Source organism: Manis pentadactyla, chromosome 17 (assembly GCF_030020395.1).
Source record: "Manis pentadactyla isolate mManPen7 chromosome 17, mManPen7.hap1, whole genome shotgun sequence".
NCBI lineage: Eukaryota > Metazoa > Chordata > Mammalia > Pholidota > Manidae > Manis > Manis pentadactyla.
The window spans coordinates 38,201,673-38,218,551 of NC_080035.1; the positions used below are offsets into that span (position 1 = coordinate 38,201,673).

At 39.1% G+C, this 16,879-nt stretch overlaps 1 protein-coding gene across 6 annotated transcripts in view; it reads left to right on the top strand.

Annotated features, from left to right (window-relative positions):
- The window catches only part of SCEL (sciellin), a 189,818-nt gene that overhangs the window by 123,960 nt on the left and 48,979 nt on the right, over positions 1-16,879 (top strand). For all 6 annotated transcript variants that reach the window (XM_057494609.1, XM_057494607.1, XM_057494608.1 and 3 more), the window contains 2 exons: positions 10,241-10,321; positions 14,308-14,367. In XM_057494609.1, coding sequence (XP_057350592.1) covers positions 10,241-10,321; positions 14,308-14,367 — 141 coding nt within the window. The remainder of the gene's footprint in view (positions 1-10,240; positions 10,322-14,307; positions 14,368-16,879) is intronic.

The following is a 16,879-nucleotide window of genomic DNA, read 5'->3' on the forward strand; positions in this document are numbered from 1 at the left end:
TTGGAGTTAATGGTTGAATCTTTGAAAGCCTCTTGCCCCCTTCCTGATAGAACAAGATTAAAGAGAGAAACTATCATTCATGATAGCAAGACAGCATGTAAAGTTTTAAACTTAAATATAACCTTTTCTAGGTCTTTGAGGTAGCTTCTTGGTCACTGGGCTGCAAATGTTCTCTGAACATCCCTCCCAGCAGGAGACTCTCCAATGAGCACTGAATAGGAGCCTCCACCCAAAGGGGAGGAGGGCAAGGAAATTCCTGTGGCAGAGGAGGACTGGGGGGCAGGTGAGTGGCTCACATGTCTGGGTGATGCCATTCAGCAGGCAGTTTCTGGGTCAAAGAATTCCAATGGGCAGCAGCAGTTTGCAGTGTTTTATAGCTCCCAAAGTTGGATAATATGGATGTACAAGTGGTCATAACAAGATCAGCTGTGGGATCATGAGAAAAGGACCAGCATTGGGAGCTCTGATGTGGTAAGGAGAGCTTCTAACAGGAGATTCGGGGAAAAAGTGCTGAAAGAGGCATGGGAAGTGGCAGAAAGAGAGGAATTATACAATCCTAGGTTTCAAGCCTAGTGAGTTTAAGTATAGTGATGCCACCAATCAATGTAGGAAGAAATAGAAGCAGAATGGGGAGTGCATGGTTGATCTTAAGAAGCTAAATGTGTGCTGTGAGCAGATAGATCCTGGGATGCTGAAAGGTTATGTTTGTAGAGGTAATTTCCAAGCAGTGAGATACTGGGGAGGTGCTCAGGTAAGAAGTTGGTGCTAGGATCCAGATTTGGGAATGATCCCAGAGATTTTAAATGTGCTATCTTTGGAGTGAAGTTACCTATGGATAAAATATTAAATGAGAAGAGAATGAAAGTTAAACCTTGTTATGAGTTTATACATCAGGTGGTACAGGAGGAATCAGAAAATGAGACCTTACCTGGTGTAATTACATGGGAAAGGTCAGGTATAATGAGAAGGGGGGAGGGTGGTGGCAGAGTAAGTAGAGGCATTGCACCATCCAAAACCAGCCTGGTATGAATCTTCCTCCATGCAGCTCTCTCAGCCCAAGGGGGTGTTTTTGTCATCTGAACTCAGAAAGCTTATTGTCTGCAATCCTTACTTGGCAACTGTAAATTTTTTCAGAACATTATTTACTTTTGGGGTATAGTCATCAACTAGGTGACATCATCTTTTAATCCTTTGAATCATCAATAAATTGACCCATAGTAATTGGCCAATAAATATATATTGATTGACTAGTTTAATATTTCTTAGTGTGTACAAGATAAGGAATTTCCCTCAACCTAATATTGTATTTGGCTCTTTGTAGTTAGGGTCTGTTCTGTGTGCTTGAGTTTTGATGACTGTTTAAACATCTCTCTGTCTCTTTCCAAAACAATTTCTGAGCTCTACTTTCCTATGTGCTAGGTAAGTACTTGGCTAAAAGCCAGAAATACAAAGATGTGCAAAACCCAGTCCCTATTTCAAGAAACTCAAAGTCCATCAGGGAGTCAGTTGGAGCCAGGAGTGCTAAACATAAAGGCTGGCTGGCCTCAACTGAGAGCCGGTTCCTGTGGGTAAGATAAACAAAGGTTGAGATGGGGCAAAACATGTGGAAGCATGGAGGAGGCCATGGAGGATGTGTTTGAGGTACAGTAGGTAAACACGCCTGAGGCAAACCTGAGAGAATAAGTAAGAGTGAGCCAGGTGCAGAGGTGGGGATGGAACCGTTGCTAGCAGAAAGGAGAGGAGGAACAAAAGTTACAAGGCCAGAGAGCATGGTGTGTGTGTGTGTGTGTGTGCGCGCGCTCATGTATGCCTGTGTCTATTTGCATGCATCTATTTGTGTGTGTAGAGCTGTAGAATTTCTACACAAGAGGCATTCTTTGCATTCATTCCTTACCAGTTATGTTTAGTGGTAGTAAGAAATGCAGTAATTCCAAATTCAATGTCATGTGGAAAAAAAATGGATAGATACCCATTTATAATTTTTGATAAGCTTAGGTACCCTTCCAGACTATAATTTTTCTATTTTAAGAGTAAGTGCTTTATTGCTATGTAATTTTACCTTTATGTGCTGGACGTTGAGAAATATATATAAAAGAAAAAACAAATGCCATCATATGGAAAATTATTAGGTCAGAGCCAGTGAAAGATTTTTCCTTTCCCACTCCTTTTATTTTAAGATTTATCAGAAAGCAAATTGTCTGCAGTCATTAGTGTATGTCTTCAGTTTTCAAGTTCTTAAGATTTTTTCATCTTTGAGTCTTCAAAAGAATGATAACTTTTTGCCAGGCTTGAGCCAATGGTGTGGGTAATTGGAATGTTCCTGAGAAATGTTCAGTCACTTCACAATTAAATGTGGACACAGAATTTCTGGAAGTTGATACTGAAATTGTTTCTGATTTCAGAACCCACCATTAAATGTTGGTTTTCTGTCCATAGTAAATTCAAGTGTTTCTGAAAATGTATTTAGGTGACTTAGAGATTGAGTGGCTAAATGGCATGTGAAGATCATTTAAGAAACTCAGTGAGGCCGTATTAAGGTAGTAAAAGACAATATGAATATTCATGATGTTACCCATTATAGTGATTCAGGATCAACAATGAAGCTGCCATAACCACCACCCACATAAAAAAAAAACAACAGTATTTTTTTCTGGAATCATTTCCAAAGGCAGAGAAGTAAATACATAATATCTGATAAAATTGAATTAGTGGAAACAGACCTAGAAAATTGCCACACAGTTATATGCTTGCTATACACTTTTATGAATTCTCATCCGTGTTTGTTTCAACTTTGTCTCCTTCAGTGGTTTTCCTTCCTGTTAACTGATTGGCTACTTTGAAGGAGGGGGAAAAAATGTGATTGAGAAGTGAGTTGTCATGGCAACCTTGCACTACAGTTATATTTTTCTGTCTGTAGCTATAAATGGTAAACTGTAACCTTTCTAATTACACTGCAACATTTTTAACTCTATTGGTACCAAACCCTCTAGAAAGTTTCTGTCATGCTAAATTAAATCAATACATTTCATTTTTATCTCAACATAAAAACTTTTTTACTCTAACTGGAATCTGTAAAAATCAAGATTCTAAGACTCTTGGTAAGATGTCAAAGTACAGGGATTTTAAAAATCTTATATGAATGCCTAGAATTCTAAGCATTCCAAATATTCAGAATATAAAAACAGTAACCTCAGTTAATCAACATGAGTTAAGATTCATAATTTTTTAAGTGTTGCTTGACTGGAATGAAAAGAAAGCTAATTCAGAATGTGTCAATAAAGGGCCTACCCTTCAGCAATGAGTTCCTTTCTCCTCGGTCCTATGAGGCCACCATAGACAGACTGATCCCCTAACACTGGTTCTATAATTCATATATTCCAACTACAACCCAACAAAAACATCCCTGCTCCCTCCCAGTCCAGATTCCACTGCCCCTCCCTCCTGTGCAGCCCCAGTTGCCTCTGCTGTGGACAGGGGAGCCCCTTGAAATATGAAGAAGTAGGGGATCTTCCAGTTCAGAAACAAGGGTGAGGAAGCAGCCCAGAGAACCAGGATACCTAGGGACAGGTGCTCTGCCCAAAACATCCCCCATCCAAGCTCTAAGTCCCTCTGCCCCAGCTATAAAAAGCAAATCGTTTGATTTTTAAAAAATTTATTGTACCCTTTAAGAGTGTTGCCTAAGGTCTGTATAAATCTCACCTCAACTGAAAATAAAAATGCTGACAGGTTAAAGGGTCAGTCTCAGTGCCAATTACATAAATCAGTCCCTGCTAGAACTGGGCAGAATTGGAACACACTAGAAAATGGTGGTTTGGATTTTGTGGAAAGGACGTGGCTTTGGAGAAGAAGCCTCTGGGAGGCATGGAAACCAGGGTGTGGTAGGTGACAGGAGCATAGAGGGACATAGGGACCCTGTTTTCAAGAGCCCAGCAGGAGGGCAGTGGGAAGAGCAGGTGGAAAGTGCATGGACCAACATTTTACTTAGGACTGTCCACACATTCAGGGGCACTTCTTTATCCTCTGACCTTTCCTTTCCCTCTCAGGCTTATACAGAATATTATAAAAGGGGAATCACACAGCACATGCAGCCTTTTGATTTTGGCTCCTGTCACTTAGCACAATGCATGAGCAACTCATCTATGCTGTTCAATGTATCAGTAAATCCTTCCTGTTCATTGCTGAGTAGTATTCCATTGTGTGAAGGTCTGAAGTTCACCAGTTGAAAAACATTTGGATTGTTTACAAAGCTGCTTTAAATGTTCACAGGTTTTTGTGTGAATATTTAATGTGAACATTTCTCTTCATAAGATCATTTCTTTTGAATAAATGCCTACATGTGGGATTGCAATGTCATATAGTTTTCAATTTAATAAAGTCCAATTCACCAAGTTTATTATTATTATTATGAATTGTACTGCTGGTGTCATATCTAAGAACTCTTTGCCTCACACATGGTCACAAAGATTATTATTCTGTTTTCTTCTACAAGGTATCTGGCTGTGTGTGTTACATATAGGTCTATGATTCATTTTGAGTAAACTCCTTTTTAGTGCTGAAAATTTTTACCATTGCACCTGATAATTGTTGGACTGTTCTGACTATGTCTTTGAGAAAATATCTAAGGACCAAAAGCTGCTATGAATTCTGCAATTCTTAAATATTTGTGGTTCTTTGTCTCTGTTGACTGGGTAAAATTTGCTTATATTCTTATAGATCTGACCTAAATTACAATAATTTGAAGTTTATTAACCACAACTGCATCTACATACATTTCAAAAGCTTGGTGTGTGAACATGCAAGGCACTTAATCTACAGCAAGTGCTCAGGACTCTGGGAAGCCACGGATGCCTTGCCAGAACTCTGCCCTCCCACACTCATGCTGTGTTTGGCCAGCCAAAGATCTGGACCAATCTCTGTAAACAAAGAAGCAAGCAGACGTTTGGAGAGAATCAGTGGTCTTCTCGGGTCAAATTAAAAGTTACTGGCGAAGCTGATCTAGAACCTAGTCTCTGGAATTTTAGTCCAGTCCATGCTTTAGTGTTGTGTTAGGGTTTATTGACATGGCCAGTGACCACCAGAAGGTGACACATCATTACAGGATAGATGGGTGGATTGAATAAAGCAAGGTATGAGAAAGCTGGACAAAGTTGGCATGTTTTGCCATCTTCAAAATTTGTGGGATACAAAAGCTAAGCACAATGGAAAGTGAAAACAAAACTTACAATTATATATTAGAGCCAATTATTTTTGTTTCAATTTAGACTGGTGCTGTAGTAATAGAAATGTTCCTTCCCCAAGGCAGTTTTGAAGAGAAGTTACAGAGTCAAGCGTGTGATCCAAAAAACAGATAATGAACAGAAGTGTTCTTTGCAGTAGCACATGAAAATGAAGCAATTTAAACAGCGTTATAGTGTTATTTCTATTAGCTCTGGTCTTGGGGCTGCTATCTCAAGTTTTCATGTGTTTCTTGTGAAAGCTGCCTTTTTATTCCCCAAAGTTGTTCTTTACAATTATAGCCACTAATGTGGTGGCCCTGATCCTGAAAAGGTCTTGTGGGGTTGAGGGAAAGACAGAGGGCAAAGCCAGGGTCAATTTATCCAAGCTTGAACATCCCATCTCAAAGTGGTATTCAAACAGCATCATTCCACATGAATGTCTCCTTTCCTTCTCTTCAAAACATTCCCTGCCACAGCTTCCTGCCTCGCTCTTGCATTTTAATCCCCCTACTCGATGTCACACTGAGTTCCTGGCACAGCATGAATGACTTACCCAGGGCCTCGGGTTCTGTCATCTGTGGCTGTCCTGGCAGCGATGCAAATGAAGCTCCTTTGCGACAAACTGACTGAAGGCAGTGTGGCGTCGCCTGGCCCCAGCCCAGTAGGGGCATGGACACAGCTCCCGCGGAAATAAATCACTTCTTGGCTTTTCTTGATCTTCACAACTGCACATCCCATCTACTGTTTCTTTCCCAGATACTCCCCCAACATCTCTGCACTGTGTACCCGGATCTACTGCTCTACCCATTTCTGCCTCCCAGACACACCCAGTCAGTGTTTACCCCTTCTCTAAGCCTAGCCACTCTAAAATGGAAGAAATTTTAACTTTTCATCAGTGTGATTATGGCATAAGCCAAGTTTGGCACAATCCTATTTCCCCTTTTATAATTTTCCATTCCATCTATTACCTCTCTCCTAACTGTTCTCAGACATCATTGCCCTGTGCAGAGAGACCCATGACTGACCACCTTCTTATACCTTTCCTCTACTCCTGGAAGAAAAGTATATGATCAGTTAATCCACACAGACACCCTAAAGATACTTTATCACTTGAGTGATATCGCATTATCGACAACACAGTGATATTTAGTGAGAAGAGAAGATGATGGCACTATAAATAAAATAATATCTAATTGTAAAATTTAAATCTAAGCTAGGATGGAGAGGCTATTCTCATATAATTTGTTCTTCCAGGAGTAACACAATAATTATTCTGAGCACCAGGCACCTACTAGGTATTCAGTAGTGGGAATCAACAATAAACTTCTCCTAAGAAACAGCTTCTTTACCTATTTCCATCCTCACCAAATAAAATTTCAGCCAATCCTCTTTCAACACATCTTTATTGGGCACCAACACCATACATAATCATAGTACTTGGTATATAGCTATCTTTTTAGGAGTTTCAGTCCAGTCTGGAGACAGGAAAGGAATACTTGTAATCCAGAGCAGTGGGATGCATGCTAGGAAGATGGTGTGCTGTGGGGAGAGACAGGGACGTTTACAGAACAGCTTTGGGTACCACTAGAGACAGTAATGCCCAAGCCAAAGTCGAAGGGCAGGAAGGAAGAATCTAGGTGAAAGGGAGAAGGTATGGCAGAGAGGAGAGAATGTGGTGCAGTGGGCCTAGGGAGTGCAGGTGACTTGGCATAGCTACAGCCTTGGGTTCATTTAGGGTGGAAACAATAACTGCAGCCCTGGATACTCACTGAGCATTTACAGTGAGCCAGGCAGTGCCCTAACACTTTGCATGCCCTTCTGCTGGCTTCAAGGCCACCATCAACACAGGGGCCAGGAGACCCACCATGCTCTGTACCTGTTGCTCCACTGCCCATTCCCAAGAGACTCACTACCATGCTCTGCCGAGAAATCTTCAGGACTAATTCCATCACATCTTCCATCCCTGGGGCCATGGATCCCTGTGGGAATCCCATTGAGATCATTTCTTGTCACCTGGACCATCTATGGAGCTCTGTGCTTCACTGACCCTGACCCAGCCAGTGGCATCCTAGCCTCTCAAACCCGTCCGTAGGAGCTCCCTGGCTGTGTCATCCATTATCATCAACACTCGCTACTCTGCAGTCCCGTCTCTGACTGAATGATCTCCACCTCTGGGCTGGGCTCTCCCAGAGGACCCTGCTCCCACAACCTCCTCTCACTGAGGGCTGTTTTTCTTCTGACCCCATGAATCTTGGGGTCTGGAGTAAACAGAGGGATCCTGTTTGCTTCTCATTACTACTCCCTATCACTTAGAACTTCCTCCTCCCTAGACTCTCCATCTTCCTGGAAGCCATGCCATCAAGAGCCTGTATCCTTTGATGGAGGCACCCAGCGGTCTCTGAGTCACTCACCCTCCCTCGCTGAAGGCGTTGGCACCAGGCTCGCTGTCTCTCACAAACATACCCGTTCTGTCATGATACTTAGTGATTTGATTTACGGATCCATGTAGCAGATCCTTCCCCACCGTGGCCTCTCATTTTATTGGTCTCCTCTCTAATGATCTTGTCCTTCATCCTATTGCAGCCACCCTCAGATCTTGTCCCTGTAAGTAACCACAAAACACTACAAAATTTCAATTTCACAGCTTATGCTTTCTGACTTCTATTTTCTAACTCTGTCTACTGTATCCAGCTCCTCTGATTACAGAAGTTCTTCATCCCCACCACAGCTACCAATCCATTGATCCTACCATCTTTTCATAGCCCCTCTCCCCTCATATCCTCTTTGTAATCATTCCTTGCATACCCTTCCACTTCCTTGCCGTCATTCTCTTTTTGCACTCACTTGGCTGAATTATAAACTTAGTTCAATCCAGATCTCTGTTTAGTTTGTTTCTACCCTCCCATAAGCAGTTAAATAGGGCAAAAGAAAACACTGGCAACCAGCCTCATTTTGATTTCAGGACCGCTAACCTCCCAGTAGCCATTGGTGCTCTCCGAGGACCCCTTGAGGGGCAGCATCACATGGGGGGTCTGTGCAGCCACACTTCCTGCTTCAGCTTCCTTGCTCTGCCCTCACCAGTTGCATCACCATGGGATATTTATTTTCACTGTCTGTGTCTCCATCTTTTCATCTGCAAAATATGAAAAAGAATATTTATCTCTGGGATTGCAATGAGGATTAAATGAGTGTGCTCTCTGTGCCTCACCTAATGCCGACCATCCCACTTATGCCTTAGACCCCTGACTCCTCGAGGCGGGAAATGTTCTGCTCCTTCTCCTGAACCATCAAATTCAACCCTTCACTGCCTCAGTCCCATCATCATATCTACATACTCTAGTTGTCAACCTTCAGGCAGCTGCCTATTTCTTTCTTCCTTCTTCTCTGTAAAATGCCTTAAAAGAAATGACCCACATCAATGCCTCTACTTCCCATTTTCTCTTAAATCTACTCCTATAAGGTTTTTTCACCACTGCTCCATGAAAACTGCACCCATCAGGGTTACCAATGACCACTATATCGCCAAAACCATGGTAATACAAGTCCTTGTTTTATTGGAGCTGTTAGTAGCATCTGGCATGGCCAATTACTCCCTTCTTGAGACATTCTACTCACTTGACTTCCAGGATACCACACCCTCATATTTCTCTGTTCTCCTTGGCCACTTCTCTTCAGTCTTTTGTTGTTTCCTTCTCATATACTTGACATCTACTTATTGCGGGACCCAGTATTCAACACCTGACCTTCTTTTCTTTTTTTTATTTTCTTTTCTACCTACACTCCCTTGGGGATCTCATCCAGTTTCAAATGTCCAAGGCCATCGCCAGGCTGCTGATACCCGTATGTAGGTGCTCTTCCTCTGATGGCCTGGTCGCTCACCTCATCCCTTCTTTTGGGTCTTCGCTCAAATTTCACCACTCAGAAAGACCCTCCCTGGCCATTCTACATAAAACAGTGCTCCTACACCGTCACTCTATAATCTCTTACTCTGTTTCACTTTTCTCCTAGTATTTTTCAACATCTGCCATACATTTATTTGTGTATTGGAAGCCTTTTGAGAAAAGGTAAATTACCCACTTTGTAGAGTGCCTTGTGCATACAGAGCTACCATTAAATATTTGTTAAATAAAAGCATGCTTTCATTCAATTCTGACAACACCTTAACAATTCTATGCGAGGGTTTATTATAGATGAAGAAATGGAATCAGGTTAGCTAGCCCGTTGTCACACAGCTGGCAATTCAGGCATCCTGACTGCAGAGGCTACACACTCACCCAGCACGCCGTGTAAGCTAGAGCGGCACGTGGAGTCTGGATCACAAGGTCCTTTTACTAGGTATAGAATTTATCTTGAGAATAACAAGGAACCACTGGGGTTGTAGTGGTGGGGTGGGACTGTGACATGCCCTGGGTAAGGAGCTGACTCCATCCAAAATACACACAGATTTGCCCACCTTTGGTTCCTAGGCCATCAAATCATGCCATTACAGAGGCAGCCTTGGTGCTTCGTTGGAAAGTTTAGGCCGACAGGATGTATTTGCTTTGCTAGCATCAAACCAGCCTGTGCTAATATTTAAATCAGATTTAGTTAAGAGCTTCAAACCAACTTTATCTTGAGGCCTTTCTTGCTGTTTCTGTAGCAGCCTGATAGTTGAAATAATTCCTAAAGAGGCTTATATGTTAATTCCCAGGGACCATTTACTATACTCTTGTGCTTCTGACTTAATATGTCACAACTTGAGCTAGATAGTCTAGCAAAAATACTAAGCTGTTTAAAGAATATATTATATTTCAAACTATAGTTAGATATAGTAGCACATAGGGTTAAATGAATTTTCAAATATCTGTAATTTAAATATTTGACTTTAAAGTTTAGTGCTTCATAGATTCTGACCTTTCCTATGCATGGGGGTTGTAAAATGTATGATGTATTTCCATATACACAATAAATGTATTTGGTTAATAGATGCTAAAATTTACCATGTTTCCATGGTGAACAGTGAACTGCTGCTTTCTGTTTTAAAGGGAACCAACTGTTCACCCTCCAGTACCTCCAAAGCCCAGTTCTCCTATTTCATCTCCTAACCAGCTAAGACATGATAATAGGTAAGACTTGGCCCCCCAGGATTTCTGCCAAAGTGATGACATTCAAGGGAAATGAAAGCAAATGCGTTGTGACCTGTTTTGTGCAAAGCATGGGTATGTTTTGTGGGCATTTTCACTAAAGAAGCACTTGCAAAGCTTTTCTCATTTTATTTGCCAGTAGAAATGTGTATTTATGTTTGCCTTTAACAGTTAAGGCCATTGTATACACCTTCAGGATAGAAACTGAAGAGTATTCATGTCCAAGAAGTATTGATGCTCAGTCTTCCCCTAGTTTACATATTACGAGTCAATATATAGGGAACCACACTCTCTGTATATAAATGTATGTGTGTGTGTGTGTGTGTGTGTGTGTGTGTGTATGTGTATATATATGTATTTGGCATGTATTATATATAATACAAATAGAAACTATGTATGTGTGTGTGTGTATATACATATATGTATGGTTTATATTTACTCCTGGTTCAATTTCCCATTAAGAGATACATTTTCTGATGAAAGACGTTCTTGAAACTTTGTGTTTCTGCTCAAACCCTCGCTTATGTTAGAAATACCTTAGTGTAGTTCTTTAGTTTTGTTTTAGCTGAGGAATTTGTAATTTATTTCAAAACTATCACAAAATTTGAAAAGTGTTCCAATTGCCTCTGATTCAAGGAAAAAAAAGACTTGCTTTTCCACTTTGAATCTCTGATACTCTCTAATTAAAATTAGAAACAAATTTAGGGATCTGAAACTCTTTCTATGTGTGCTTGTTAAACTGTTTAATAATCTTCAACTGTTTTCCAAGACATACATTGCACATATCCATTATTGTGAAATTTAAAAAAGAGTATCTCGCTGAAGACTGACTACATAAGATCCACTTGATTACCTGCTTTTGATTCTTTTGTATTTTTGCTTTTTGATGGTGATGATTTTGACAACATGTCAGATAACTCTAGAACTATCCTTCAATAAGAGAATAACATCAGCTAGAAAATGCTAATTGAGTGGCAGGGCTATGTAGCATTAGGTGTTCAGCCTATTGAGTTAAAAATCCAGGCTGAATTTGTATTCAGTAACATTTCACAGGATCTTTGAAATTTTATTGTTAGGATGAGAGTATAATTTTTTTAATGAGTCAAGAAAATACTTCTTTATTGAATTAATTAAAAATATAGACTAGATTTATAACTTTTCTTTTGTGCAATGTTTATAATTATGCTCGTAAAAATAACTTCTCCAGTGTTCTATCTTACGTTATTTTTCCTTTTATAGTATTGAGCAATTAAATCTTAATTTGAGTAAGATTTTTTTTCAGGGGGCTAAAATAAATTGGCATTAGTATCATCTAAATTCTAATCGGAAATCAGCAGCTTCAGAGCAATGAGCTTGTACAGATTCAAAAGAAACTAAATTTCATGGGAATTGGTCTAATCCATTTTTACTACTCTAATTTCTTTCTTTCACCAATGATCTTAAGAATAAAATTAGGACAACTTGCATGTTTTAAACCCAGCAACTTTACTTTAATCACAGCAAGATGATTGATTTTAATGAAAGAATATGAAAGGGAAGTGTTTCCTGTTAATTAACACATGTCCTCAAGAGTAAAAAAAAATAGTTGAATATGGTTTCTTAAGAATAAGCCAAACTGTATAAGTAGGTCAATCAGATTTTAGAGAAAGAGCAGAGAAAAGCATTGTATTATAAATCGTGACAGAACCTAACATAAAATTTAATTCTGTCAACTCTCAACTCAGTGTGGTCATTTTCAATGTAGTAGGTGTACTGGGAATGTAAAAAATATTTCCCATCTTTTCGGAGATGATATATAAAAAATGTATTTTCTGCTCTGAAAATAAATTTCTTCATAGTATTCAAATGGGATAAGTCTTTAAGAAAAAATTCTTCCCTCTGATGCCTAATAACTAAAAAAGACTCCTAATATTTTAAAATATTATATCATTACCTAATAGGGATAAGTATAAAAATGCCTTCTTGATGACTAGAGACTTAAACAAAATGAAAATGAACATATTTAGAATAGATATTTCTAGATATATCCAGTGATTAAAAATATATTAAAAGAGACAGGCTAAATTGCAAAATAACTGTATTGTATTTTAGAATTTCAAATAGGAGATGGTTAAGTTTTAGTCAACCAAGAGTTAAAGTAAAGTTTGTTATCTCAAGTAGTACTATTGTTCTAACACTGTGATCTTTCTGAAAGTAAATGTTTTCTTAGAAATTCAAGTTTAACTGAGAAGTGTTTTCTTACCGAATAGATATTATCTTTAAAAATATAGGCAGATATGTACACCTAAACCAAGTATATATACAGAAACCAACAGATCTGCTGAAAAAAGTATAAGATATGAAGATCTGTAGCTATGTAATTATAGAAGTGATAAAGTTTGCTTTATTAGAACACGTAAAAACACAAAGCAATTAATAAATAGACAAAATCAGTTTTCTGTCTGCCTTCAGTATAGTGGATAATAAATGCTTTTATACATACCTGAAGAATTTTATTCTTTTTATTTCCTTTCTAAGCTTTACATTAAGAAAATAACCCAAATGTTCTGAACATGATAACAGAGTAAAATCAATCCCTTAAGACAAGAAAGCACCTCTTTATTCCTAGTGCTTGTCACAGGTCTATGATATAGTTGGTAGTGATGTGTAAATGAATAGGTGGAATACAGTAAATTGATTGAACTTGTTCTATAAAAGCTTTCCTAGAATTACCTGAATAATAAGGTCACATCCAGCTCTACCTGCATCGTCAGGAAGAGGCTTACAATCATACTGATGCCTGATTTATGTCTGTTGTCTTGCACACCCCATCTAGTTTAGTATTTGTTTTAGATATATCTTATTTTTATTTATATACATTTTTATAAAAACCACTATTTTGAAATTAATTTTAAACAATGCTATTTGATAGATCTATTGATATGATAAACTAATTTTTGTTATTATGGTTAAAAATCCTAAACATTAATCATCTTAGCCATTAACCATCTTAACCATTATGATAAACCAATTTTCCAAGTTCAAAACTTCCATTCTTTTCTTTTTATTATCTTTCTTGACTCAGAAGAGTCCCAGTTTGAAACATACATTACATGGATACCTTACCTTTGGAAAGAATCATGTTTCCTTTGTACCTAACAACTTAAAGTGAAACTATCTCAGCATTTCCCAAATTGTGTCCCATGTGCCAAAAAATGTCAATGCATGTTCTGTAAAAGAAGGGTTTAATGGTTAACATATTTAGCAAATACAGTTAAATAGAATTCGCTACCACAGGACTTCTCAGAACCATCAGTGTGCTCATATACATATTCTGAATCTCCAAAAGTCGGTTACATCTCTCAATCTGACATGACTACAAAGTTTTTTTATCATGGAACCCCATTAAGCCTCTGTGAGATATTGTGAAACTGGTAAACCTTCTCCTCTTATTCCTTCTCAAGATTGAGGGAGACCAGCATGGATTCAAGCCCTCTATGTGGCAGTGGTTCCACCTCTCCTATAATTTAAAATGTATTTTCTTTCCCTTTGGAGGCCTAGGAAGATTCTTTCATCTCATGTGAGGGATCAATTAATTTTCTGGGTATGTAGCTTAATGCTCCTGGGCTCTGGTGGAAATACTTCTGAACATATGTCTGTGTTTACTTGTACCTTTAATTGTATTTTCATTTCCATATCCTTTTTTAAGAACTTGGGAGCAGCCAATACAAGTCTTTAGGAGAAACTGTAATTTTTTCACTGAAGTGCTAGATGGCAGGGGCAGTGCCCAGGTGGAATGACTGATATGTGTGCATGTGTGTGTGCACGCCACGAGCTGATATGATAGAACTGTTTCATTCTTCAAACTCAGTAATTCCTGAGCAGCACATGGAAAATTGCTTTCTTCACTGAAAACAGATGAGAAAGTTTAGCTACTTCAAAGATAGCTCTTCTGTCATTGACTTGTATTTATTTTTCATTGTTTGAAGGAGTCAGGATCTTGGGAACATCGTGAAGGTGGCCACTTCCCTTCAGAAAACTGACAAGGGGTGAGAGCTCAGAGCTTTTGAGCTTCTGTTTTTCTTCTCATTATGTCTCAAAAATACTTAATCGTACCCTTAAAAGTTCCAAAAATGAAGACTATTCCAGTGCTATTTATGATGTATGTAATTTAAAAGACAAAAGAATCAGTCTCTCTAGATAAGTGTCCCTAAAAAATAGGTGACATTGACATTTATGGGTCATCTCCTTCTGCTGCTTTGTCTTCTGATTATACACATCCCAGTCGCTTCAGCTGTCCATGGTTTTGACCTTGTTCCAAATCCCCAGTCCTGTATTTAGGTTGCTGGCCCAGATCCCTACCTATCTTTCTCCTTAGCAGCCCCATTTAGAATGTCCGAGGCCATGTTCAACTGCCTTCCCACGGGCTATTTCCTGACTTCTCTCTGTTCTTTCATTCAGGAAAGTTCACCTTTCAGGGTTACTCTGCATTGTCTCATATCTTCTCCCCTTGATATAATATCAGGCATGTCTAAATTAAATGTTTAAAATGCCCCACACGGCCTCACAGCAATTCAAACCCTCTTGGATTCCATCATAAGTTATTAGAGCGACTATCCAGACTTACTTACACTCTTCCAGTCTCTCCCACCTCTGGACCGTTACTAATCATCACTGCCAATGTTCTTCCCAAGATTCTGCTTGAACCATCACTCCACTGGCTGCCCATTTTCCATTCAATTACAGATAACTTCATTCGAGGCCTTTGTTGGCCTGACTCCAGCCTAACATTCCAGAGTTATTTCTGACTTCACCCTTACATTTACTCTACATGCAATGCCAAATTAAACCACTTCCTTTGTACAGTTTCCATGTATTTGGCCTTTGTTTATGACAGTCCATCGACATGGCTGCCTTGTCCGGCCTCAAGGTCACCATATCAATCCATTCAAGTACTACCTATTTTTCAAGATCCAGATCAAATATTATCTACTCTGTGAAGTCTTTCCTGAGTGACCCAGTGAGATGTGAATTCTGCCTCTCTTAAGATAGTAAAGCCCGACTATTCAAAGTTTTGTAATAATTAATCATATTTGGTGTTGTTTCATGGCATTTCTATAAATGTCTCATCTCTGTTATCTCTTTAATCTCTTAGAGCAGGTATTTTGTCTTATTTACCATATGTCATTTGCAGAGTTTGATATGAGGCTTTGTGCAAAGAATGTGTTTATATAACCAATCAAGTATGGTTAAATAGCAGTGAGCCTTTAGTATAAACATTTCATAGTTGAAATCTCTTACCTACAAAAATTTTCCTTGCCTAATAGAATTTAGCAATGCTAAGAGTGTTCTGAGGGACTGCAGTGTCAGGCAGAAGGACCAAGGAGAAAAATCCAGAGGTGATGCTTAGCTCTTCTGTGCTAATTCGTAAACAAAATAGGAGCTCAGAATCTAGGCAGGGACTCTAGGAAGTATCCTGAATGTTCCTCTCCAAGTCTTCTCTCACCTAGATAACCTAGATCTCTAATTTTATTTGTTTATCTTTGTTTGAGGTAGTATTTTGTTTTTAGTAGGGATCTGGATGGGACAGTGTTTTGGTGGGTGAGGTTGTTTGAGGGAGAGAGAGGTGAAGGATGCTGACGGGAAGTGATAGGTTGGCATAAATCAAGCACAGACGATAAGAGCAGCAGTTAGTTGCACTTCCATGACCCCTCTGTCTGGTCAGGGGGCACTGATTCCACAGCCACATGTTCTTTGCAGGGAGAAGGTGCTGCTTTGTCGAGGCCAGGAGAAATGTATGTGGCAGCAACATTGCTTGAATATCATTACTGTGGACCATCCTTAGGGACTAGAAATAGCTTTATTTATCCAAGCTGCTCTGTGTGATATTCCTTTATGAAGTGGAGTATCTGATTAAGAGCATTTAATTTATTTCAAAGGCAGTGGTGAAACTTAATATCCAAAGTTTTCATTACCTGAAGGTCATTTAAAAATCTCAGCTACTTTGTTCAGAATACAATCTCTGTTGTATTTAATTTATCACAGAGTGTCTTCTCATGATTTATGCTAATTTCTTTAGTGATAACCATGAGCAACTGAGCAACCTCAAATCCTGATAATCTCATCATTGTGACTCCCACCAGTCAGGAAGGTTTGGGGCTAAATTTCCAGGATTCTTAGGTTTGCTCTTTCCCTGGGAACACAGACAGGTCTGCAGCCTCAGTGTTGGGAGGTAGAATTTCAAACAAAAAACACCAATGGGGAATTGTGTCAAAGGACTGGATAACATTTGTCCCACACAATAGACAGAACTTTAATCGATTTCTTGTCAGGGTTAGCAACTTATGTATTTCAATATTTATTCTCAGCCCTCAATCTTACCATTCAATACATAATATTGCTTGAAAGGATTCATCTGTGTGATGGCTGTTCATTAGCTGTGTTTCTAGGGTCTCAGTGAGGACTGTCCCAGTCCACTATTCTGGTGACATATTATGCCAGGCAACATCAAAGCGTGCAAGTGATTCAGTAACTATATGCTAACTCTGAGCTGAAAGTCTT